The sequence below is a fragment of the Hevea brasiliensis genome, chromosome 8, assembly GCF_030052815.1.
Source record: "Hevea brasiliensis isolate MT/VB/25A 57/8 chromosome 8, ASM3005281v1, whole genome shotgun sequence".
Taxonomy (NCBI): domain Eukaryota; kingdom Viridiplantae; phylum Streptophyta; class Magnoliopsida; order Malpighiales; family Euphorbiaceae; genus Hevea; species Hevea brasiliensis.
In genome coordinates, this window is record NC_079500.1 from 101,190,302 (window position 1) to 101,214,986 (window position 24,685).

The 24,685-nt window shown below is 37.5% G+C and overlaps 4 protein-coding genes across 12 annotated transcripts; 1 reads left to right on the plus strand and 3 right to left on the minus strand.

The window, feature by feature from the left end:
* The first annotated feature begins 2,747 nt into the window (after nt 1-2,747).
* On the plus strand, nt 2,748-7,113 carry LOC110668063 (reticulon-like protein B16). 4 transcript variants are annotated; one of them, XM_021829100.2, is made up of 7 exons: nt 2,748-2,964; nt 3,077-3,241; nt 4,487-4,667; nt 4,759-4,903; nt 6,002-6,071; nt 6,174-6,277; nt 6,394-6,585. In XM_021829100.2, exons 2-6 carry the CDS (start codon nt 3,079-3,081, stop codon nt 6,227-6,229), a joined length of 615 nt encoding a protein of 204 aa, XP_021684792.2. In that variant the 5' UTR covers nt 2,748-2,964; nt 3,077-3,078; the 3' UTR covers nt 6,230-6,277; nt 6,394-6,585. The 4 variants fall into 4 exon arrangements, with proteins under 4 accessions (XP_021684792.2, XP_021684786.2, XP_021684788.2 ...); XM_021829094.2 differs by lacking the exon at nt 6,174-6,277 and having other exon boundaries at nt 6,369-7,113; XM_021829096.2 differs by lacking the exon at nt 6,174-6,277 and having other exon boundaries at nt 2,752-2,964; nt 6,394-7,113.
* On the minus strand, nt 6,985-24,683 carry LOC110668061 (uncharacterized). Of its 5 annotated transcripts, XR_009150777.1 has the most exons (8): nt 24,182-24,683; nt 23,551-23,599; nt 23,367-23,469; nt 23,167-23,262; nt 23,005-23,079; nt 22,542-22,611; nt 7,387-7,741; nt 6,985-7,291 (listed from the first exon to the last, which is right to left on the minus strand). XR_009150777.1 is itself a non-coding variant. In XM_058151932.1 (7 exons), exons 1-7 carry the CDS (start codon nt 24,530-24,532, stop codon nt 7,445-7,447), a joined length of 1,041 nt encoding a protein of 346 aa, XP_058007915.1. In that variant the 5' UTR covers nt 24,533-24,683; the 3' UTR covers nt 6,985-7,444. The 5 variants fall into 5 exon arrangements, 4 of the variants coding, with proteins under 4 accessions (XP_058007915.1, XP_058007916.1, XP_021684782.2 ...); XM_058151932.1 differs by having other exon boundaries at nt 6,985-7,741; XM_058151933.1 differs by lacking the exon at nt 24,182-24,683 and adding an exon at nt 24,079-24,152 and having other exon boundaries at nt 6,985-7,741.
* LOC131182394 (uncharacterized) lies at nt 9,165-10,732 on the minus strand. Its single transcript, XM_058151930.1, has one exon. It carries the CDS (start codon nt 10,716-10,718, stop codon nt 9,252-9,254), a length of 1,467 nt encoding a protein of 488 aa, XP_058007913.1. The 5' UTR covers nt 10,719-10,732; the 3' UTR covers nt 9,165-9,251.
* Nucleotides 11,575-20,546, minus strand: LOC131182395 (uncharacterized). 2 transcript variants are annotated; one of them, XM_058151935.1, is made up of 6 exons: nt 20,282-20,542; nt 20,090-20,138; nt 19,911-20,013; nt 12,451-12,546; nt 12,172-12,353; nt 11,575-11,708 (listed from the first exon to the last, which is right to left on the minus strand). In XM_058151935.1, exons 2-5 carry the CDS (start codon nt 20,115-20,117, stop codon nt 12,176-12,178), a joined length of 405 nt encoding a protein of 134 aa, XP_058007918.1. In that variant the 5' UTR covers nt 20,118-20,138; nt 20,282-20,542; the 3' UTR covers nt 11,575-11,708; nt 12,172-12,175. The 2 variants fall into 2 exon arrangements, with proteins under 2 accessions (XP_058007918.1, XP_058007919.1); XM_058151936.1 differs by lacking the exons at nt 11,575-11,708; nt 12,172-12,353; nt 12,451-12,546 and adding exons at nt 18,890-19,443; nt 19,556-19,654 and having other exon boundaries at nt 20,282-20,546.
* Nucleotides 24,684-24,685: the final 2 nt, after the last annotated feature.

Genomic DNA, 24,685 nt, shown 5'->3' on the forward strand with positions numbered 1-24,685 from the left:
GCTGTACAAAAATTCAAGAACTATTTGAGTCGTTGCTTTCATATGAAAGACTTGGGGAAGCTGAAATTTTTCTTAGGGATTGAAGTAGCCAGAAACTCAAATGGTATTTTCTTGTGTCAACGTAAGTATGCATTGGATGTAATTTCAGAAGTTGTATTACTAGGTTGCAAGCTGGCTAAAACTCCTCTTGAACAAATCACAAGCTGGCCCTTACCGAGAGTGATGATGTGGATGACCCTGCTCAGTATAGGCGTCTGGTGGGACTGCTTATTTATCTAACAATAACTCGGCCCGAGTTGTCTTACTGTGTGCATATTTTTGCTCAGTTCATGCAACAACCGAAGAAAGCTCATTGGGAGGCAGCTGTTAGAGTTGTGCATTATTTGAAAGGAAATCCAGGTCAGGGTATACTACTGCATGCCAATTGTGATCTCAAATTGTCTGCTTACTGTGATTCTGATTGAACTAGCTGTCCTTTGACAAGACGGTCTTTGACCGGTTATTTTGTTCTTTTGGGTGAATCCCCTATCTCGTGGAAGACTAAAAAGCAACAGACAGTGTCTCGTTCATCCGCTGAAGCTGAATATCGGTCTATGAGTACTACAACTTGTGAACTTAAATTGTTGAAATGATTATTGAATTCTCTTGGTGTGGCACATACTGAACCTATGAATTTGTATTATGATAGTCAGGCAGTTCTGCATATAGCTGCTAATCCTGTCTATCATGAACGTACCAAGCATATTGAAGTGGACTGTCATTTTATCCGTGATGAGATATTGAATGGTAACATTCGAACAGATTATGTACGTAGTTCAATACAACCTGCAGATATCTTCACAAAGGCGTTAGGAAAGAATTAGTTTGACTTTCTTCTTCGCAAGTTGGGCATTCGAGATCTCCATGCTCCAATTTGAGGGGGGGTATTGGAAAGGCAGTTGTTAGCTGCCACTTATTTTGTATTTATTTAAGATATTTGTTTAGGAATTTTTGTGTCCATATCTATTTTTACCTTTTGTTGTATAATTGTGATACAATTTTAGTAGTTTAGCTTGATTAAGAACCTAATTGTTAGCTGTAATTTTTTATATATATTTTTGATTTATGGAGCAATAAAGATCAGAATTCTTATTCTAGAATTTCTTAGTTCTTTTACACTCAATAAACATAAAGTTTGAACCTTGATTCTAATTCAAACCTGATTAGGCAGCTAACTTCAATTTCGCCCACCCCTTTCTTTCTCCCTCTTCGAAATAATAAAGTATTTCATATCATAATCATATTCATAGTATAAAACGGAAGAGAAACATAGTTCTCACTGGCAGCCAGCGAATCCCAACCAGAAAGATTGGAAAATTCTTCAGCCATCAATTAATGCATCTCCAAAATTCCCAGTATATATGCTTCCCACAATTATCAGTCCATTTCCTCCCTTGCATTCAATAATCTTTACAAGTACATCAAAGCACCCCAGCTGGATAAGGCATATATAGTATTCAGAGAAAATGATCAACGCTAGCTTTGATTCTTCGATCACCTGTGAAAGTACAGGCGATCAAAGTGCAGGGGATATTTCGTCTCCTCTTCTAAGCGAATCATCCATGAAGGTCTTGAGTTGTTTCTGACACGCAGCAACTTAGAGATCAGTGGTAAAATTAGAGTACGTGTGCTGTCCCAATGGGAATATTTCCTCCATGACTAATGATATATATATAGAAACGATAATTACAATTAAATCCCTCAAATTATAAATTTTTAAATATTGACTTGGGATAGACTTAATAAGAATAAATATATAATTTAATAAGTAATATTTTTAGTATAAGATGAAATTTTAAAAATTTGAAAAATATAGATTTTTTTTTTAGCATTTGTCCCTATTTTTAAGTTTTGTAAACTTAAATTTGAATTACTATTTTTCATATTCCCTCGAAGTGAATAGTATAATAAATAAATTTGTAAGTTTGCAAATGGAAATAAAAATAAATGAAATTAAATATAGAATTTTTTAAATTCAGTTGAAGTTTAATAAATTAAGAATTAATTAGTTACCCAATAAGCAATTATTTCCTTTTTTTTCACGATAATAATATATTTTTCAATGTTATTACATTTAAAATTAAAATAATATCTATTTATCTGTGCTTTTTCCATTTTGTAAAATTTAACTTAATAAACATTTTTTTAAGGAACTATTAAAATATAATTCTAATTTTCTTTCCTAGTAAATAGTCAGCAAGTTATCATTTGACATAAATTTTAATAATTATTCTTAAATTTTAAGAATTATAATAAAATCGTCCCTTAAAATATAGTATAAAATTTTTTAAATTTTAAAATTTTACATAATAGATTTTTTTAATTTTTAATTATTAATTTATAAATAATATGTTAATGTAAATAATTTAAAATGATGATAATATAAATAATTACTTTTATTTTTTAAAAATAAAATTTCTTTAATTAATTATTATATATTTAATTTTTATTATTATTTTAAATTATATAAATTAATTATTGAAAATTAAAATAATTTTATTATATAAAATTTTAAAATTTAAAAAATTTTATATCATATTTTTAAATTTAAAAATAATTTTATTATAATTCTTGAAATTTAGAGATAAGACTTGAAATTTACTTTTACCCCTCCAGTAAATTATATGAAAACTCGATCTATTAAAAAATTAATGAACTGAATATTCAATAAAAAAAAAAATTAATACTAATTATAGCTTGAATTAAGAAAGTGAAATTCATAATTTGGTGAGGTTAATATGCACACTGGACACAATAATTTGCCCACGACTTGGGAAAGTAGGTGATATTCATTCGCCACCGTCTATGACTTCCCTGTCGGCTTCTTCTTAGCACTTGACTTCTAGATAATCATGAAGACATTTCAAAAACGCAAGAGATACCCTTGTTTTTACACTAGCAGATCCACCAACCTATAACGGAAAGGTAAGATTTTTTTTATTCTTCAAATCAGTATTGTAAAGGATTTGGATTTGCTTTCGATATTCTCTTTCTTCGTGGAAGTGAATTACTAATTGGGATTGTTCTTGTTTAACAGTAATGGAGAATTCAGCTGATTTTGTAGAGAGAGTGGATGGCAATGGGGGAGAGACTAGAAACGACACAACAGCTTCCTTTAGTTATTCTTCTTCGACGATAACATCTGGCTATCGATTATTTGGTCGGCAATCCTCACTTCATCAGTTTATGGGTGGAGGCAAAGGTATTCTAAAATAAGAAAAAGGAAAAAGTTAGGGCTTTTTTTTTTTTTTGCATTTTTTTTATAATTTTTTATGTCTTAATCAAAGATAATAAGAAAGCTGCTTCCAGAATTGTGTTTCTACTTTCAACTGGAAGTTTTTAAATGGGTTCTCTTGCATACAGGGAAAAGCGTCTCTTTTGGTTTTGGTTAACTCATGCTGTTTGGTTCCATTTACATTTTGGAATTGGTTTTTTTTTAGAATGCATAATTAATAACAAACTCTTATGTGTTAAGATATCTGAAGTTTGAGCAAACTAGTAATGAAAGATTAACATGCTCTTCTTTGTGAGAATGAAAAATGACAGCCACTTGAATTAAAGAAAATTATTGATATGATTTCTGGTTTAAAGTGGCATTTGTTGAATAAATTGCTCTTCTACTTTATTTGATTTCTGTGGAGGTTAGTATTGAAATTGCATAGTTGAGGTCTTTTTTTCTTCAAGATATATATATTTTTTTTATGCATATACTGTCAATTACAAGTTTGTGTTTCAACTTCTAGACTAACTGTAATCTTCTTTTTTGTTTCTTTTTTTCTTTCATGTGATTTCATAAAGACCTATCTTGTTTTCACCATCACCATTGTTCATTTTATTCTGCTTACTTTTCTATTGGTTAATAAGTGAAAAATGCTGTTTATATTGCCACTGTTTTGCGGTTAAATATTGAGACGTACCTTATGTATGATTTGGTTGTTGTTTCAAAATCAATAATGAAATACTCTAATCCAGAAACTTGTTTTCTTCAAAACTTCAGAATGTAGAAGTAACATGATAGGAGTGCAAGATGAATTTGTGTAGTGTACTTTGGTGGTTGTACTACTATTTTTGCAATACAGTTTTTATTTTTATTGGCCTTTGATTTTTGAGTATTTAGCTCCACCCTTATGTACTTGTATTTTAACTTAGTTCATTCATTCCTCTTCTCTACCATGCCTCATTGATTGAATTAAATATTTGTCACAGATGCTAACTAGTTGGGGTAGAAGCATTGTTGAGTGGAGTATTGCTGGTTGATCCTTGCTGTTTTGGAAAAAAAAATCTCATCATCTAAAAATTTAATGCAAACTTAGGGAAATTTGTTACTGTTTATCTTGATTATGTTAGAACATATGATATTATTTACATAATTACTACATATATTGCATATTAGTGCACTTGATATTCTGCATGTATGGATGTTTGACAAATTTCTCTTTTATGGTAGCTGCTGATGTGCTTTTGTGGAAGCGGCAGCATGTCTCTTTTGGTGTAATTGTTGTTGCAACAGTTGCATGGTTTATATTTGAGCGGTCCGGATTACCATTCTTAACTATTTGTTCAGATGTCTTGCTGGTTGTGATTGTATTGTTATTCGTCCATGCCAACTTTTCTGCTTTCAGAAATAAGTATGCCTGATACCTATTACAACTATTCATCTGTAATCCCTTTTTGTTTCTGAAATCATTTCTGATGACAACCACTGTTTATTTTTTTAAGCAGACAACCACAATCATTACCAGAGCTAGTTTTGTCAGAGGAAATGGTTAATAATGCTGCTGCATCTTTTCGTGTTAAAATCAATAATGTTCTTCTTATGGCTCATGACATCACTATTGGAAAAGATTTTAGACTCTTTTTCAAGGTTAGTGTTGATTAACCTAAGATGATTAAATATCTATATGCCATCTATTGAAGGTTTTGGAGCTTAACAAGGCATCATGTAAGCGATTTGGATTTAGGTATTATATTTATGTACTTAAGTTTGCATGGGGATATTTTAGTCTTATTAATTTTGTAATATAAGTGATGTTGAATTCATTGGTAAATTCCATCAATTTTAAAAGAATTTGCTCCAAGTGTGAATTCCTTTTATGTTAACAAACGAATAGAAGAGGAATTGCAAATGAATTCTTAAAAGTGGAATTGCAAATGAATTCTTAAAATTGTGGTCCAAACATGATAAGTTCAGATGCGTGTGGGATTCTTATATTTCTGAAGTTATGGCAGCAGTGTTGGGTTTGCGATTGGCTCTTCAATTGTCATTTCATTCGCTTCTTGTTGAGTCTGATTGCAAGTATTTGATTGACTTACTCTCTTCAGCTTCTCATTTGCGTAATGGTTTAGCTTTATTTTGGATGACTGCTTTGATTATCAGAGTCAATTTCAACAGTGCAGTTGGTCTTTTGCCCCTCGAAATTGTAATGCACCAGCTCACTTTTTAGCTACGTTTTGTACTCGTGCAGTGGATGAACTGATTTGGATAGAGGAATTTCCTTCCTCTATTTCATAGCTGATTTCTGCTGATGTACCTTTTTCTTCTTGCTAATAATATTTGCTTCGTTTATAATCAAAAAAACCTTCCCTCAAGAATAATAAAAATGAAAGGACTCAACGAATTTTGGGACTTCTTGGTTGTGGAGAAATGTGAATCATCCTTAAAGCCTCATTACCCTGAGTTACTAGCAGGAATATCTGAAGTGGAATTTCCACTATGGCCTATGAAAATTTTATGGCGCACACTGCACAGGCATGAGGTCAGCATTTGATATAGTTGGTTTGTGAGTGATCCATGCTAATCAGCGTATTTTAGGTCCCAACCCACACCATTCTGAAGGATTTCTATATTATTTGAATATGTTTCTCAGGATCTATGTCAAAAAAAGCTACAATATCTATCTTTCTTGCGTTGTGTAGTGAACTGATTTAGGTCAATTATACAAAAGCATTTTTTATTTGACAGGTGGTGGTCTGTCTATGGCTCCTGTCTGCCACTGGTAGCTACTTCTCTTTCTTCACCCTCGCCTATGCAGGTATGACCACATGATCAATATATTTAGAAATGCAGCCTCTGTTATTTGTTAAAATTCTTTGGCACCTCGTTAAAATCTTTTATGATCTACTCCCATGTTAAGGAGCCAAGCTCTCTAGCTCCAAAGCACATTGCCATAGGAAGGCTTTCTTGCAATAGTAATGAATTGTCTTGAACCTAATGAGGTCCACTGCATATTTTAGTTATGTATGTAATTCACGGCCTCTCCTTAAATTGCTTGAATACATACATATTGAATGTTTGTGATTTAATAAATGGAGGACCTAAATGTTTACAGGTTTGTTATTGATCTTTGGTCACAGGAACCATCTTATCCATTACAATTCCTGCCTTGTATAGCAAATTCGAGGAGCACATTGATAAATACTGTGGGATGATCCATAGAAAATTATCACATCACTATAAGATAGTGGATGAGAGTGTTACTAATAGAATTCCTCACAGTTTATCCAAGGACAAAGATGAGTAAGTGTGAAATGCATACGGATGATGGTTGAGTCTGCTTTGCAGTGAAGTTCTAAAAGTTGCTGCCAAGTCTGCCCAGCGTCATGTTTGGCGAAATCATCTATTTTTTGTCATGTTATTTGCAGTGATTTTCCCTCACTAAAGATGTGCATCTTTCCCCTATCTCCATTACAATGAACTGAGCAAAGTGTTCCATAAGCTTCTGCAAACGTGTGAAATTCTGAAGTTTGGCTCGCTAGGTTTATCTTCTATTCATTCTTAAGGTCTGTATTTTAAATTTTAGAGCTAGTTTGTTTTTCATTCCTGGGGATTATTTCCTTGGGAAAGATGACGAATCAGATGGGTTGTGCATTGATAATAGGATGAATTGTACATTGATCTTCTTAGATAAAAAAAGAGGAAATGCCCTATAAAGAACAGTGGCCATGTACCACATACAAGATCGTGCTTAGTTACTTGATTTCTGGTATCGTGCATGTTACAAACTAGAAGATGGCAGGACTCGGCTGGAGTTCTTTTTCCTGTAGTTTATTGTAGACTTGGTTCTGATTTTTGAATCTTTCATTTCCACATTCAGCAAATTTTCAATTAAATGTTCAACATCCTTTCTTGTCTTATATTTATGGTGATTTTATTTTTCTTCCAATGCCGCCAAATGGTTGTGGACTTAATCAAGATTGAGCAAAACGTACTGATGATCCAGGCTATGGACACGAAGAGATTCCTGTGTTCTGCCTATATATAGCACCAGCAGATTGCAATGAGCTCTTCTTAGCGTTCATACACAATGTCATATTTTTTCTTAATGGTTTAATTAAATAAAAATATACCTTCCGACATCATTAACCTTTAACCAGTTGTCTTCTCTTCCGCACTCGCTGAGCAAATCTAGCCGACTTCCCTTGCCTCCAAGCAGGGGCAGATTTTGTTTTGGTTGAATTGTTTTTGGTTGGTGTTTCTTGTGCAGGTCGACAGTTCATGGAGAGGGCCTCCTTTAAAGATCTGCTTATGGTCTAAATCTGCTCGAGGCCAAAAGAAGTCTCTCCTTGCTTTGGCTGTTTGCATCTTCAGGATTTGATTATACAATACAACTGGAAAGGTCCAATGTGGCTGTTTGAGCTTTGCCGCAATGACTTCTTTTGTTGTTAGAGGGGAAAAAACACCCAGCAAGCCCACCGCCGCCACCTCCAAAGATTGCTACAATCAGAGGTGTTGAGCTCATATTCTCCTATCAAAACAAAAACTTCTCTAACAACAAAAGAAGTTATTGCGGCAAAGCTCAACCAGTTAATTGGAAAATCGGTTATAATAGATTAGAAGGAGTTTATTGTTACTCTAAACTAAAATTTAACCGGTTTGGTATTATAAATTGAAGTTTAGGGACAATATTGTTATACTAAACTCAACTAAGCCTTTTTCCCAAAAATTTGGGGTCGGCTATATAGATTCGCTTTCTCCACTCTGAACGATTTTGGGTTAAATCCTCAGAAATGTGTAATGTTTCTAGATCATGTTGTACTACTCACCTCCAAGTCAATTTAGGTCTACCCCTTTTTTTCTTTCTATCCTCTAACCTAATGTGCTCTACTTGTCTAACTGGAGCCTCTGTATGTCTACGCTTCACATGACCAAACAACCTCAATCTCCCTTCTCTCAACTTATCTTCAATTGGCACCACTCCTATCTTTTCTCTAATACTCTCATTACGGACTTTATCTAGTCTAGTATGGCCACTCATCCACCTTAACATTCTCATCTCTGCAACTCTTATCTTAGATGCAAACGACTCTTTCAGTGCCCAACACTCACTACCATATAACATAGCCGGTCGTATAGCTGTACGGTAAAATTTTCCTTTCAATTTATTGGAAATCTTACGATCACATAAAACTCCCGTGGCACGTCTCCACTTCAACCATCTGGCTTTAATCCTATGACTAACATCCTCCTCACATCCCCCATCTACTTGAAGGACTGAACCTAGATATTTAAAGTGATTACTTTGGGGCAGTATCACTCAATTCAAACTAACTCCTTCCCTATCACTAGTTTGGCCTTCACTGAACTTGCAATGCATGTATTCTGTCTTCGTTCTACTTAACTTAAAATCCTTTGACTCTAGAGTACTTCTTCAAAATTCTAGCTTTCTATTGACTCCTTCTCATGTCTCATCTATCAGAACAATATCATCCCCAAACATCATGCACCAAGGAATACTCTTTTGTATATGTTTCGTCAGTTCATCTAAAACCAATGTAAAAAGGTAAGGGCTTATGGCTGATCCTTAGTGTAATCCAATTAAGATCGGAAAATCTCTTGTGTCCCCTCCCACTGTGCGCACAATACTAGTTGCTCCTTCATACATATCTTTCAATACTTGTATGTACCTAATAGATACCCTCTTTTGTTCTAACACATTCCATAAAACCTCTATTAGAACACTATCATAAGCCTTCTCCAAATCAATAAAAGCCATGTGTAGATCTTTCTTCACATCTCTATATTTCTCCATCAAGCTTCTAATGAGAAAGATCGCTTTCATAGTTGAACAACCGGGCATGAAACCAAATTGATTGAGAGAGATAGAAGTATCATGACGTAATCGATGCTCCACAACTCTCTCCCACAACTTCATAGTATGACTCATGAGTTTAATTCCCCTATAGTTTGAGCAACTCTGTATGTCTCCCTTTTTTTAAAAAATAGGTACTAAAATACTCTTCCTCCATTCATCAGGCATTTTCTTTGAGTTTATAATCTTATTAAATAATTTAGTTAACCATGCAACTCCCATATCTCCCAAATACTTCCACACTTCAATTGGTATTTCATCGGGTCCACAGGCTTTACCCACTTTCATTCTCTTAAGTGCTTCCTTTACTTCTAAAGATCTAATCCTTCTAGTATAATTCACATTCTTTTCTATTGTTCTATAATCTATATTCACGCTATTACCATTTTGACTATTATTAAAGAGATCATTAAAATAATTTCTCCATCTTTCTTTAATGTCCTCATCTTTCACCAACACTTTTCCTTCTTTATCCTTGATGCACCTAACTTGATTGAGATCTTGACATTTCCTTTCTCTCATCCTTGCTAATCTATAAATATCTTTCTCCCCTTCTTTAGTTCCAAGTTTCTCATATAACTTTTCAAAGGCCTGTGCTCTTGCTTGACTAACTGCCTTTTTTGCCTCTTTCTTTGCTATCTTGTACTGTTCATATGCCTCATTATTATCACATTTAGGTAATTTCTTATACCATTCCCTTTTTCTCTTCACTGCTTTTTGTACTTTCTCATTCCACCACCATCTCTCTTTTGAGGGTGGTCCATGTCCTTTAGACTCTCCAAGTACTTTTCTAGCTACTTCTCTAATCTTTGACGCCATCTGTATCCACATATCATTGGCCTCCATATCCAGCTTCCATACTTCGGACTCGAGAAGCTCATTTTTGAACTTCACTTGCTTTATTCCTTTGAACTCCCACCACTTTGTTCGAGCTACACTATTTCTTCTGACCTTACTTGAATTGTTCCTAAACTTGACATCCAAGACCACTAACCGATGTTGACTCGTTAAAGCCTCTCCTGGAATGACCTTGCAATCTTTGCATAGAGCTCTATTTGTCTTCCTAGTTAAGAGGAAGTCGATTTGGCTTCTATGTTGCCCACTTTTGAAAGTCACTAAATGTGACTCTCTTTTTATAAAGTAGGTATTTGCCAGTATTAGGTCGTATGCCATAGCAAAATCCAAGATGCTTTTTCCCTCTTCATTTCGACTGCCAAAACCAAAACCTCCATGAACATTCTCATAACCTTGTCTATCACTCCCTACATGCCTATTCAAATCTCCACCAATGAAAACATTATCTTCATTCGGTATGCTTTGCAGTAAATCATCCATATCTTCCCAAAACCTTTGTTTACTCTCACTGTCTAGTCCTATTTGTGGGGCATAAGCACTAACTATATTTATTGTTTCTCCTTCTAGTACTAGCTTTACTAGTATAATTCTATCTCTTACTCTTTTCACAGCTATTACTGCGTCTTTCAATGTCCTGTCTATGATTATGCCCACTCCGTTCTTGTTTCTCTCCTTTCCGGTAAACCACAGTTTGTACCCTGAATTACCCACTTCCTTACTTTTCTCTCCTACCATTTAATCTCCTGAATGCAAGCAATATTCACCCTTCTCCTTTCCAAGGTATCCACAAACTCCATTAATTTTCCTGTAAGTGATCCAACATTCCAAGTACCAACCCTGATCCTCCTCCTATCCTGCTTCTTCCTAATTGGTCTCTTTCTATGATATCTTCTATTATTTTCTATGTCTATCTTGTGTTCTGTTCCACTATTTATTCTACTATCTGTCCTATGGACTAACTTCTTTACCCACACCCGTCCATGATGTGGGAACACTTGCTCACTTAAGACTACACACAGGTGCCGGCATAACGCGTCGCTTTCGGTGAACGCCCTACACCCTTGCATATTTCTCACTACACCCGGGCTCCGATGTAGCGCGTCATTAGTAAAAGACGCCCCAACGTTTATATCATTTGAATCCATATCATAGGGTGTGACGAAATTTTTACGCTGGTTGTCACCTACCGCAACCCTCCTCCTTTATCCGGGCTTGGGACTGGCTAAGCGCAAACTACTTAGGCGGAGTTAGGGACAATATTGTTATAACGCCCTAAATTCAAAAATCACGACGAAATTTGCCCCTCCATGCTTGCTATTGTGTCCCTCCTAGCTGGTCCATCCTTAGTCATGACAATTAGTGACACCACTTATTTTTACATCATAAAACTAGAGTTGAACTGATAAGATTAGCACGTAAGTTTTCAATAGAGTTGCTCTGTGTATAAAGGACATCAAACGAAACTACAAGAAGACTTAGTTCCAAAAATAAATAAGTAAAATAAAAAAAATGAACAGGAATCATGGCTGACAACACCAGCTTGTTTCGACCAATGGCAGGCCATATAATGACAACAAACAACATATTTGTGCAGGTATTGATCATTCAACTTCAAATTCTGCATAATCAGAAGTGGATACTTGAATCAAGCTAATGTAGAAGCAATTCCCTTGTCTTATCCAACCAAAAGTTGTAAGCTTTATCCACATACAGAACAAAGTGCATCTGCCAACAAAATTTAAAAGCAACAAGCAGTCAAGTATATGCAATTCTAAAGCACATATAGCCCTTAGAAGAGAGCTGTAAGCATCTATGGAAATCAAATGGCATTTTCTTGTGGTGTTCCATCATAGAAGCCTCTAGTTTTTATCCACACCTCTTTAAAATCATTTGCAAATTCTTTGACTGTACATATAGCTATCGTAGCAGCTTCCTTTAATGGATACTTGTAGAAATACAGAATTACCAGAGGTTAATGAACTCGTCACTAATTATGCAACACCAAACTCAGTGAATTCGATATATGTTCTTAACACTTGGAGCTCCTGTCCTTGTTGATGGCCAAATATTGCAAAAAGCAAGCCAAATATCTGAACATTCCAGTTAATTCTTTCTCCTATTGACTCACACTCTCAAGGCATATATGGCTATGATTCAACCGAAGCTTTTAATGAAAAATACTTTTTACCTACTCAAATCAGAGTTATGAAATGTGACAATTCATCAAGGGGCCAACAGATATCAAGGAGCCAACAGAAAAGGCCTTGGCCTAGGTGGTTCCATTTGGCAACTTGCCCATAAGCACCGCAACATATGGCAGGGAAAGCAATGTACTCAATCTTGTTGGCTTTGGCCACCATCAAGCTGTTCCTGTGACCATTAAACAGGGGATCTTATCTAGGTGAAAAAAAAAAAAAAAAAGATTAGTCATATCCTAAGAAAGAGAACCATCAATGCTACAATCCACCTGTAAGCATTTCTTAGAGAGGCTGCGGGGTTCTTATCAATAAAATGGATGGGGCCAACAGTGTGAATCACACAAGATGCAGGCAATTTGAAACCCCTGCACACAGTCAACATATCATCTCTCCAACAGAAATTGATTCATATGCAATAGTTAAAAACTATTATTATTAGAAAAATACACAGATGTCCACAGAAGACTCAATACTCACTTGGATCATATAATATTAGTTAGAATCTTATCATGAAGATTGTAATTGGATCATATACTATTAGTCTATACGCATTTATTGGTAATTTGGTAAATAAATACACAGAAGTTAAACATGCAACTACTGCAAGAGGAGGCTATGTGCAAGTGAAAGAGAGAAATGGGAGGTCTAGTACTAATTACAAAAGTCAAATTAATGTAAAGCAAGAAAAGCACACGGCGTAATTCTTGCTTCTCCTGTCGGGCAACGGACTCCAGGTTTGACTTCAGGGATGTTATAACATGCAACTCCGAGTTTTGGTCCGGCAGCTCTATGTATATCTAGCAAAATGTATCTAATTTTGTCAAAAATTGGGACTTTTAAGAGAACATTAGTGAAAAGGGGGATTAGAATTTAGATTACCTAAATCCCCGCCTCCATCTGCAAACATTAGCTTGTTTGTTGAATTAACCTGCAGAAGATGATAAATCAAAGGATGTAAAACTGGGATGAACATTGTATTTGCATTCATCAATTGCTCCACTGCGCATCACCTATTACTTGAACAAATTGACTCGGCATAAAAATATTCATTGTAGCATTCAAACAAGCACCTCCAAGATGATTTTGTGGAAATTGTAAGCCTTTCGGAGACGCAAGATGAATGATAATTTAAGAACTTCTTAATGTAAACAACTAAGAATTGTTAGTGGAAAATGAAAGTAAGAGATGGTTACAATAGCATCAGAGCGGCCATCGAAGAACCATTTGGTGATATGTCCTTTGTTGACTTTGAGGAGAGTCGAAGAAGACAAGGGAAAAACGTGGGTATGCTCATCTACCAACGAAAAATCAAAAAAAGCCAGCGGATAAACAACGGCTGAGATGTCCACCGGCATGACAAACAGAGATGGTGATGTTAAAGGAGGAGATGATCGTTGCAATAGGCCTCCGCTGAGTGGAAGTTATGGCCAGTTCGCAGAGTTTTGAGAACAAGAGAGAGTCAAGATAGAGCCATTGGCTTCGCGCGGTTTCCAACAAGTAATTTTATAATTACGATAAATTACAATTACGTCCTTAAAGTTTAATAAAACTCACATTTCAGTCTCTGATGTAAGTTTAATAATAATTTAATCCTTAAATTTTATTTATGTTTTATTAACAAATTGATTCTCAAAATTCACTAGTTATAAAAACCAATTTGTTAATAAAAGTAAAACATAAGGATGAAATTGGACCATAAAGTCCCTCTCAATTTTCAATTTTGAACAGGTTTGATTTGATTTTGATCAAAGTCAATGGTTGAAATTTTTTCGGTTCTCATAAAAAATTTGGTTTGGTCAGAAATTGAACTGGCTAGTTCTAATTCAATGCCAGTTTTGATCAATTTGATTTTGACTGGTTTCAATCCAATTTTTATTTCAATTTCAAATCAGACCATAGTTGAATCTACCTGCAAGTGATTGAGTTTTTCTTCCCATGCTTTCAAATGTATAAGCTGCAATGAGCCTTGATTCCACCATTCTAATGTTTGCCCACAATCAAATTATCACTCTCAGGATATTTTTCTGATTATTCGACTATGCATGAAATTATCTAATGAATGTAATCCCTTCTCTTTAATCCAACAAAGCTGACAATATCAGTTTATTTAGTCCAATGGAAGGTCACTATAACATGAAAATGAACAGCATAACTGTACAGGGATTGATCATTCAGCTTCAAATTATTCTGCACAATGAAAAGTAGGCACTTGAATCAAGCTAACATTGGAGGGAGCAATTCCCTTGTCTTGTTCAACCAAACATTATCCAACAGCAGAACCAAGTGCACCTACCAACAAAAATTTCGTAAAATCAACAAGTTGTCGAGGATTTTAGAACATATATAGCCCTCTAGAGTAGACCTGGCCAGGAGCTAGTCAAATCAAAACCAGTCAAAATCAATGATTGAATTGAATCGTGACTGAATTGGACTGGAATAAGCCGGTTTGGTTTTCTACTGAAGCTTTTAATAAGAAGAACAATTCATCAAGGGGCCAACAGAAAAGGCCTAGGTGGCTCCTTTGTGTCACGGGGCCACTTCCTAGCTCGGACAGTAGTCCCGTGCGGCGCCTAGACTTCCACCCAATCTAGGCCAGCCTACTCGTATTCAAGGGTCTTTCCCCCTTAAAGAGGAATTCCAATATCCTTATCGAGGGTCTCCGACGTATCTTAGCCCGATCATCGAGCATTGATATTCCTTGTAGCACGATGTCGCCCTTTATCGTGCACATCCTCCCGCATCTTCCGAAAGCCTAGCAACAGGCATTGTCCGACAGCAAGGTAATAAGCAACATCCGACCGTATGGCTGAACCCAAAGCCAATGTTCCCCTATACCGAGTAGCATCATTGGCCCGTATGCCGAGCAGCATCGTCGGCCTTATACCGAAACCTCGGGCCTCGGAGGAACGCGCACTACAAGCTCCTCGGCCTTGTAGTGTCCATGAAGCTCCTTCTTCATGGAGACACCGAGCTCTTATCCCTCGAGAACCCGATGCCCGCCGCCTAGTACAATGAGTACGTAGGGAGCTCACTTAGAGTCACGCCCTTGCGCCAGTGACCCCGGGGATGGTGGAGAGCTTGACACCAAATTCGGCAACTAGCTGGGCCCGACCGTGCTCACCAGTGCCCAACTAGTCACACCCCCCTAAAGAGCATTAGGAGCATAGTGACCTCTGGCAGGAGGAGACATCAGTATGTCTCACCCATCACACCCCCCTGGACTTTTCCATATTTATAAAAGTGTCCAGCAAACTTCTCATTCTCATCAATCGTGCCCTTATATCATTTCATAGACCTACGGCTTGGCTGGGTTTGGCCAATCCTCATGGGGTAACGGGCTGTCCGCCTTACATTCTCCCCCACTTAGACAATCGATGTCCTCATCGATTTGCCTCGAACACCTCTTATTGCACAATGCTCTCCTGAACATCTTGTGCCTCTCCAAGTTAGTCACTATATTGAACAAAGATCTCCCCAAATGTGCCTCTTCATGTTATTCATCATGTTGAACAAAGCTCTCCCCAAACATCTTGTGCCTCCACAAATCTTTCATCGTATCTGGTTCTCACATATTGATCTCATGATTCTCTTATGTATCTTCATATAAACTTGTGTGTCGTCATATACATTCTTCACGTCATCCTCATGTTAGGATTATGGCATGGTTGCTCCACTCAATCAATGATGGAACGGCTGCCCCGCTTGATTAATAATGACATTACCATTTTCTTCCTTGTGACATTCTGCCCCACTCGGATACTCGACAACCCTGTCGACTACTGTTGCTGTTACCGGCCTTGCATTCCAGTGATTTCTCACTATGATGGATCTGTTCAATCATCTGCATACTCCCCCACTTAATTCTTCACATCTCATGTTGTGATGGTTCTTCCGATGCTTCGTTTCTCCGTATTGTGATTACCATGCCTCTGCAGGAATATCCTCACCTCCGCTAAGTCATTCTCGTGGCTTTGCCTTATAGTTGCGCCATCATAAGTACCTCGCAAATAATCACAATACAAAATAGTATTATACATGAACTCAAGCATAAGGAAATAATAGTATTCCATTTCGGAGCTATGCTATAATATTATAGTTGCCAATAAGAAATAACATCGTCATCATGTAAATGAATCGAGAAACTTACACATTAACGATTTTGTGTATCACCACGTTCCTCTCAGGAACTCACATTATGCTCGTGGGACTCATTGCTCAAGTTATGCTTGCCCTCATTTCTTACTGCACACCCATTATTTGTATACTCATCTCTTGATGTTACGGCTTATCAACGATCAATAATTCTCGGCTACCAATTGCTTCCGCTCGCCTCGTTCTCTTCCGGTTTGGCTTTGATTCATCTTGGGCACCCCCAAGTGAGTTTGGCCTTCATGTTCTCTTGAGGTCTCCACCTTTTGCTAATTCTCATCCTCAACTTAGAATGTGGTTGACATCTCGACGAGATACTATATTGCTCATGATGGCACTCTCCACCTGCAAAATTTCCACAAGATTGTCTCGAGGGACTTCTCTTATCCCGCATGCTTCTCATTTTAGTTTCCTCGGTGAAAAACACATATACACGATTGCCACAGTCATCAGCTCATTTCGTTATCGCAATCTAAATGCTTGGACATCACAATTGCTTAGATTTCCCACAAATGTCTAGAACTCTGTTTGACACCACTATCATCACAATTGTGATCCCAAGATCATTCGTTTGCCCATAACTCAATGTCACTTGACAAGTGCTTCATCATCTCTATGTATTCTCACTTCATAGGGTATTCAAGGTGGCCTCAAGCTCTATTGGCACACCCAATTTATTGGGGAGTCATTACCCTCTCCTCAAAAGACTATATCTAATGAGGCGTGTAGCCCTCCCACATGTGGCAACACCACTTTTATCACAATGTGGCTCTGAACAGCACCATCTAGCATTTTAACATTGTTTTGGCAAGCTTTTCTCATGTAAGCTGCCACCATCAGCATTAGGACCTAGTTACCAGTACTAGGCATCCGAAACTTTTGAGTTTCATTGGGACATTCGGGCTACCGCTTGCCAACGCAACTTAATAGTGCTTACACGCACAATTGGGCCTCCGCCCTTTCTCATGTTATCACAAGTCAACTCGTTACCTTCGAAATTGGACCTTGGGTTTTATACCCTTTCTAGGCTTTTCATAAGCCATATCAATTTCTACGCAACATGATTAGGGATCCACCTGTCCCTTTTCCGAATTTATCTCGTAGCTGATTTTACTTCAGCAGCTCTTAGCATCTATTGCCTCGAAATTGAAGGGGATTCAATAGAATCCACGCATAATCTGAACTTGCCAGCAATGGCATTCAAGGGCCGTCTCGCCTCAAGTTGCACTCTAGCAACAGTTTCACTTTCTATGTTATCCATAAGATAGCAACATTCATATTTCAAGGGATTCAATATATTTCTCATCCTTCATTTGAAGGTTATAACAGCCAACCGCAATGGGCATTCTCCAAGGAGAAAACAACCGTCTCCATACCGATTAGGGTATTCCAACCCATAATTCCGAAGGTTCTCATAACCATTTAGCTATCTCGAATTTTCCCATCTCTTTACTCGCACAACATATGTTAAGGTATTTTTGAAGGCTCTCATAGCCAATAAGTAGCTCCCAAAATTCTAGCTCTTAACCCAATTAGGGTAAGACACCATCTCCATGAGATACGCCAATAATTTCGCAACTCTTGGGGATAGCACACCCCATGTCTCGAAAGACTTCCACAGTCTATTAACAATTCGCAGCCGTCTTATCAATCCTTGGGGCTTACTCGTCCCCACACATCTCGAAGACTTTCACAGTCTTTTAAGCAATCCCGAGTATTATCTCATCACCCGACAAGGGTCATTCACCATCTCAATGGCTTTAGGGCTACCAGTTGCCCCATATTTTCTAGTGTTTTCTCAATATCGATTGCCTCATTTTTATCCGACCAAAGTCTCAAATGATGTTACTTGCTTGGCAAATGTTATTTGCCAACTTCGCACATCGTTTTGCCCACGCTAGCATCCTTTGCATTGATGATCCCCAATTGGTGTACTGCACTCGCATACCACCTCTTCAGGGCTCAACAACATCAAGAATACTCATCTGCCCAACATATCACTTATACGTTGTGCATGCCACAATATGTTTCTGATAAGGACATCATGCCCTTCCCCCATCTCGGGTTGCATACTCCGCTCACCCTTTCTCAAGGTGAACACACGGTTAGCTTCCATCGCTTCTCATTATTTTCGCATCTCATGTGCATCACCCATCACGAGCACTGACCTTGCTCTGATACCAACTGTCACGGGGCCACTTCCTAGCTCGGACAGTAGTCCCGTGCGGCGCCTAGACTTCCACCCAATCTAGGCCAGCCTACTCGTATTCAAGGGTCTTTCCCCCTTAAAGAGGAATTCCAATATCCTTATCGAGGGTCTCCCACGTATCTTAGCCCGATCATCGAGCATTGATATTCCTAGTAGCACGATGTCGCCCTTCATCGTGTACATCCTCACGCATCATCCGAAAGCCTAGCAACAAGCATCGTCCGACAGCAAAGTAATAAGCAACATTCGACCGTATGGCTGAACCCAAAGCCAAAGTATAATATTTGTTCCCCTATACCGAGTAGCAACATTGGCCCGTATACCGAGCAGCATCGTCGGCCTTATACCGAAACCTCGGGCCTCGGAGAGACGCGCACTACAAGCTCCTCGGCCTTGTAGTGTCCATGAAGCTCCTTCTTCATGGAGACACCGAGCTCTTATCCCTCGAGAACCCGATGCCCGCCGCCTAGTACAATGAGTACGTAGGGAGCTCACTTAGAGTCACGCCCTTGCGCCAGTGACCCCGGGGATGGTGGAGAGCTTGACACCAAATTCGGCAACTAGCTGGGCCCGACCGTGCTCACCAGTGCCCAACTAGTCACACCCCCCTAAAGAGCATTAGGAGCATAGTGACCTCTGGCAGGAGGAGACATCAGTATGTCTCACCCATCACACCCCCCTGGACTTTTCCATATTTATAAAAGTGTCCAGCAAACTTCTCATTCTCATCAATCGTGCCCTTATATCATTTCATAGACCTACGGCTTGGCTGGGTTTGGCCAATCCTCATGGGGTAACGGGCTGTCCGCCTTACACTTTGGCAACTTACCCATAAGTACCACAGCTTCTGGTAGGAAAAGCAATATGCTCAATCTTGTTGGCTTTGGCGGCCATCAAGCTGTTCCTGTGACCATTAAACAAGAGACTTATCTAGGATGATAATAATAATAATAATAATAATAATAATAATAATAATAATAATGAGAAAAAGCACAATAATTAATGCTACAATTCACCTGTAAGCATTTCTTAAGGAGACTACAGGGTTCTTGTCAAAAAAAAAATGGATGGGATCAACTGTGCGAATAACATGAGATGCAGGCAATTTGAAACCCCTGCACACGTTCAACATGTCATCTCTACAACAGAAATTGATGCATTTACCGTTGCTAATGACTATTATTAGTAGACAAATACACAGAAGTCCATAGAAGACTGAATACTCACTTGGATCATATACTATCAGGCTATTATTTGTAGAGAAGTTAAAGCATGCAACTACTACTAGAGGAGGCCATGTGCAAGACAGAAATGGGTGGTCTCTAGTACTAATTACAAATGTCAAATTAATGCAAAGCAATAAAAGCATACGGAGTAATTCTTGCTTCTCCTGTTGGGCAAGGGATTCCAGGTTTGACTTCAGGGATGTCAAACAATGCACCTAGAAGTTGTTGCCCCGCAGCTCTATTTATAGCTAGCAAAATGTCTCCAAACTTGAGTCAATATAAGAACATCAGAAAAAACTGAGAAAGGGATTAGAATCAGATTACCTGCACCTGCGCCTCCACCTGTGCGCATTCGAATGTTTGTTGAATTAACCTGCAGAAGAAGATAAATCAACTGATGTAGGACTGGGTATTTGTATTCATTAATTAAAACCCAACTGCTCCACTGCGCATTATCTATCAATTAAACAAACTGACTCAGCAAGAAAATAACAGTTGTAGCATTTAAACAAGCACCTTTAGGATGAATGATTTTGTGGAAATTTCAAGCCTTTTGGCGTTGACGAGCTCTTGGGAATTGAAAGTTAAAAGGAATTACAACAGCATCATAGTGGCCATTGAGAAGATTCGAAGAAGCCAAGGGAAAAACGTGGCAATGCTTAACTTCCAATGAAGGAACTGCCGGATAAAACCCAGTAGAGATGTCACCGGCGTTATAAGGAGGAGATAATCAAGTTAAGGTCTCTTTGCAGAGTTTTCAAATCAAAGAGAAAACGTCAAAACATAGCCATTGGTAAATGACAAGATACAAAGGTTATATATATATATATATATATATATATATATATATATATATATATATATATATTTATTCTTCAGGATTTAAGTCTTCCAGAAATGGCACAGAAATTCCTTTCCTTCATTGTGAAGGAAACTTTTTTCCTATTGAAAAAAAAATAAAAATCCGTGAGTTAAACATGCACTTGCACTTTGATGAAATAAAGATTTTTAGCTTTGGATTTTGGTATCTGTCGAATGGAAATTTCTGTCAGGTACAGCATAGAGATTTTTTCCAAGTTGACAAGGCTAGCTTCTTGAGTTTTCTATTTTGGGCTTCAGATCCTCGACTGCCATATTCTCCACATTCTCTTCCTCCATTGCCAAATTCTCCAGATTCCTCGGCTCGCAATTGCTTTTAGTAATACATATGAGGAGTTCTTATTCCAGATTTGTCATTGAAGATTTTATAACTTAACCTTATTCCTATCATTCCTCAGGTTTTGTTGACTGCAAGAAACAGAACTTGCAATAAAATTTGAAGTTGAGGACTTTCTCCTTCTCAAACATTTTTCATCATCATCATCAATGTCTTCATCACATAACCTTGGAACAAAATCCTTCTAGTCCTGAACAAAAACTATTGATTTCACTTGCGTCTCTCTCTCTCTCTCTCCACCATTTTGCTGCAATACACAAAGAATTTCATCCAGTCACTGTTTCATGCATAAATTTAACTGGTTTAAGTTCATGTAGTCTCTCAAGCCTCTCATTTTAGAATCGGGGCTTTGTCTTCCAACTTTCATTGGATATGTAATCCCTGTAGTGACGGCCTCGATTCTTCCACTGATTCCTTGCTTGCCATAATCTCCACTAGTCTCAACTCTTCCATCTCTGTAGTGGCAGCCTCTAGTCCTTGTGGGCATGCATAACACTCCCTATCAGAGGCCTCCACAAGATAAGTCTAATTCATTGGATCGGTCTTCATGGTGATATCAGTGAAGCAAATACTACAAGTAAAATCTACGCACTTTTCTGTCTCCCATGAATTTCAATCATACAACACAATAAACCAAAACCAAAAGGAAAATCAGATTGACAAGCAAATATGAAATGTGTTTCTGATACAACCCTTCTTACACACCAGGATGAACATACAAAATCCCACTACAAATAGGAATAGTAATCCTATTCCTATTCCTATTCCTATACAAGTACCTACTTATGTTTCAACATTGAATTCCAGTGGACAATGTAACAAAACTACCTTAGAATAGTTCTAATTAATATTGGAACAGTACAGAGGCTCACATGCATTAATAATTAACTAAAATGGCTGTCGCCATCTTTCTATTCCATCCAAGTGAAACTCACAATGTTATCACAATCCCACACAAATATATAATCCTCAGCATCAACTTCATAATAACTAAAATAACAGTTCTGCATCTCATATAAAAGGGGATATGAAGATCCAGCTGCTGTGCATGCTAAGGTAGAAGCAATTGCTTCGCCTTCTTTAACCAAATATTGTAGATGTCATCCAAGAAAAGAACAAAATGTATCTGTCAATAATAATTGTGAGTAAAGGCCTAAGTTGTAAACTACAGGATCTCATGGACCAGCATGATGGAGAATGTATATGATTGATTTGCAACTTAAAAGGAGCAAGGAATGAGTTTTATAGAAGCTTAAAGGTCCTTTGATTATATAGAAAGGAAAAGCACATGAATTTTTCCACCTTAAAAGTAATTTCATTGCAAAAATTATGCGAAGAACCATGTATAAGAGGTCTATAAAGATAAGATGACCATTTATATTTTTGTTTCACCACAGGTGCACATTTGGTAAGAAAGTGGGGAAAAAGAAAACAATGACAATACTGCAATGGTTAGAGAATGCAAACATGAAACTTATGGAATAAAATGCCATGACCCATTTAAAAAGTGAAATGATTTAGCGTCCACATTATGAAGCTAAAAAACAAATAATATGATACCTCTTTCAAGTCATCTGCAAATTCTTTGACAGTGGATATAGCCACTGCAGCAGCTTCCTCATAAGGATATCTGAAATAATAGATAAATGAAGAGAAAGGAATGATTTGTGAGAGATAATGAATTTGCTGAATAGATTTTTCAGACGCCAAACCAGGTGAAATCTAATTCTGGGCCCTCATCCAATGATCCAATAAATAATAGTTTGAGCTCATGTCCTTATTGAAGGCTATTTTGCAATCATTACTCATAATAATTCTTTCTCCAATGAAATAATACTCACGAGGAATAGATAATTAAAACAAAATCAAATGCATTAGGAAAGATAAGTTTTTTCATTTATATTGGAATTAAGCAATGTGATCAATCCTTAAATTATATCTGGATGGGAAGAGAGAAAGTGATTTGGAGTGGGAAGAGAGAGAGATTGGGGAGGGGGAAACTCAGTTCTCCCTTTCAACTTACCCATAAACACCACAAGATATAGCAGGAAATGCAATATACTTGATGTTGTTTTCCTTGGCCACTGTCAAGCTGTTCCTGTAACCACGGACGGTAAAGAAGAGACTTTATTTGGCATAAGAAAATGAACTCACAATAAATGACAAGATCAATGTCAAGACAAACCTGTACGCGTTTTTCAGGGAGGACGCAGGGCCTCTATCAGTGTCATAGATAGGGCCAACAGTGTGAATCACATGAGATGCAGGCAATTTGAAACCTCTGCACATATTCAACGTGTCATCACTCAAATGATAAATGATAAATAAATTACAAGGATAAAGATATATCCCCATAGTAACAAAGGTTAAGCAAGAAAAGCATACAGAGTAATTCTTGCTTCTCCTGTTGGGCAGCGAACTCCAGGTTGGACTTCAGGGACCCTATAGCATGCATCTAGGAGTTCTGGTCCAGCAGCCCTATGTATGGCTAGGAAGATGCAATATTTATCAGAAGTAACCTGAAATCAAGTTAGTAAATTAAAAAGAAGATTATAAAAGACAAGAGTACCTCCATCTGCACCTCCGCCTCCAAGCATTTTCTCATTTGCTGGATTAACCTGCAGAAGATCAACACTTGATATATGTAATATGCCATCTGTCAGACACTTAAAGTGGAAAACTTTAGATTCTAACTTTGCGCAATCAGTCGTTCTCAATGTAATATGGAAAAAATTTGTACTCCTTGAAACTTTTTTGCGCCACTGCACACTGCTTGTCACTTAAAAATCTAAAATTTCTAACAATCCATTAGAGAAAGTTGAATCTATCACCAAACCGAATCAGTCGTAGGAATCTGTGGAACCCTCCCATCTCAAACACGATCATCAATTAAATTGCATAAATTTAGAGCTATTCATTCATGCATCTAAATTAATCAGCATGGTTGGTGGGTTAATAAGCGAAGCTCAATTAATGTCAAGACTACTATACCACATTTTCTCACACAGCAAGCATAGACTACAGTTACCGCGAAAGCAACAATAGCATCATTAATAAGTCGAGGTAATCAAGAAAACAGAGCATAGCATACCCATATCAAGCAACTTGATATTACTAAACCAAATAAGAATTAGAGAGAAATCAAAAGCGAAACAGAGAGAGAGAAAGAGAGAGAAAGAAAGAGAGAGATGTTTAGTTACAATAGCATCAGAGGAGCCATCAACGAACCACTTAGTGATATCCCCTTTGTTGATTTTGAGAACGGACGATGAAGACAAAGGAAAAACAGTGATATTATCCCCTCCATCATCAAAAGATGGCGCTGTAGAAACCCCAGCGGAGCTTTCTATCTGGGCCATGATCGATGACGATGATGTTAAGGGCAAGTGTTTCTTGAGGAGGCGATGGTGGCAATAGTGAAGTGATCTCTTTACAAGGTATGCGTTGTTACAGGAAAGGGAGAGAGAAGAATGAGGAGAGGCAGCCACGAGGAATCGAGGAGTTGATAGTCTCGATCCCACTAGAAGTATGCCTGTACAGAGTGCAGTCATTTTTGTGACTGGACATGTTTTTTTTCCTTTAGTTTTTATCCGCTAAGACGGCCTGAAAACGACTTCTTCTTTCATTTCAATGCGATAAAACTTCCACTCACCCAGCATCATAAATTCACAGTAACAGGAGAAAACCAACAGCAACAATGCTCC

Coding starts and splice junctions, on each gene's coding strand:
- LOC131182394 (XM_058151930.1), bottom strand. CDS start 10,718: ATGGTAGGAGAGAAAAGTAAGGAAGTGGGTAATTCAGGGTACAAACTG.
- LOC110668063 (XM_021829096.2), top strand. CDS start 3,079: ATGGAGAATTCAGCTGATTTTGTAGAGAGAGTGGATGGCAATGGGGGA. Junction 3,242..4,486: donor GTTTATGGGTGGAGGCAAAG/GTATTCTAAAAT, acceptor CTTTTATGGTAG/CTGCTGATGTGCTTTTGTGG. Junction 6,072..6,393: donor CTTCACCCTCGCCTATGCAG/GTATGACCACAT, acceptor CTTTGGTCACAG/GAACCATCTTATCCATTACA.
- LOC131182395 (XM_058151935.1), bottom strand. CDS start 20,117: ATGCGCACAGGTGGAGGCGCAGGTGCAG. Junction 20,014..20,089: donor AGGTGGAGGCGCAGGTGCAG/GTAATCTGATTC, acceptor ACATTTTGCTAG/CTATAAATAGAGCTGCGGGG. Junction 12,354..12,450: donor TCTCTAAGAAATGCTTACAG/GTGGATTGTAGC, acceptor TAATGGTCACAG/GAACAGCTTGATGGTGGCCA.
- LOC110668061 (XM_058151932.1), bottom strand. CDS start 24,532: ATGACTGCACTCTGTACAGGCATACTTCTAGTGGGATCGAGACTATCA. Junction 22,612..23,004: donor ATATCTTGTGGTGTTTATGG/GTAAGTTGAAAG, acceptor CTATTATTTCAG/ATATCCTTATGAGGAAGCTG. Junction 7,742..22,541: donor TTGCAGATGACTTGAAAGAG/GTATCATATTAT, acceptor CAATCTTTGGAG/GTGGCGGCGGTGGGCTTGCT.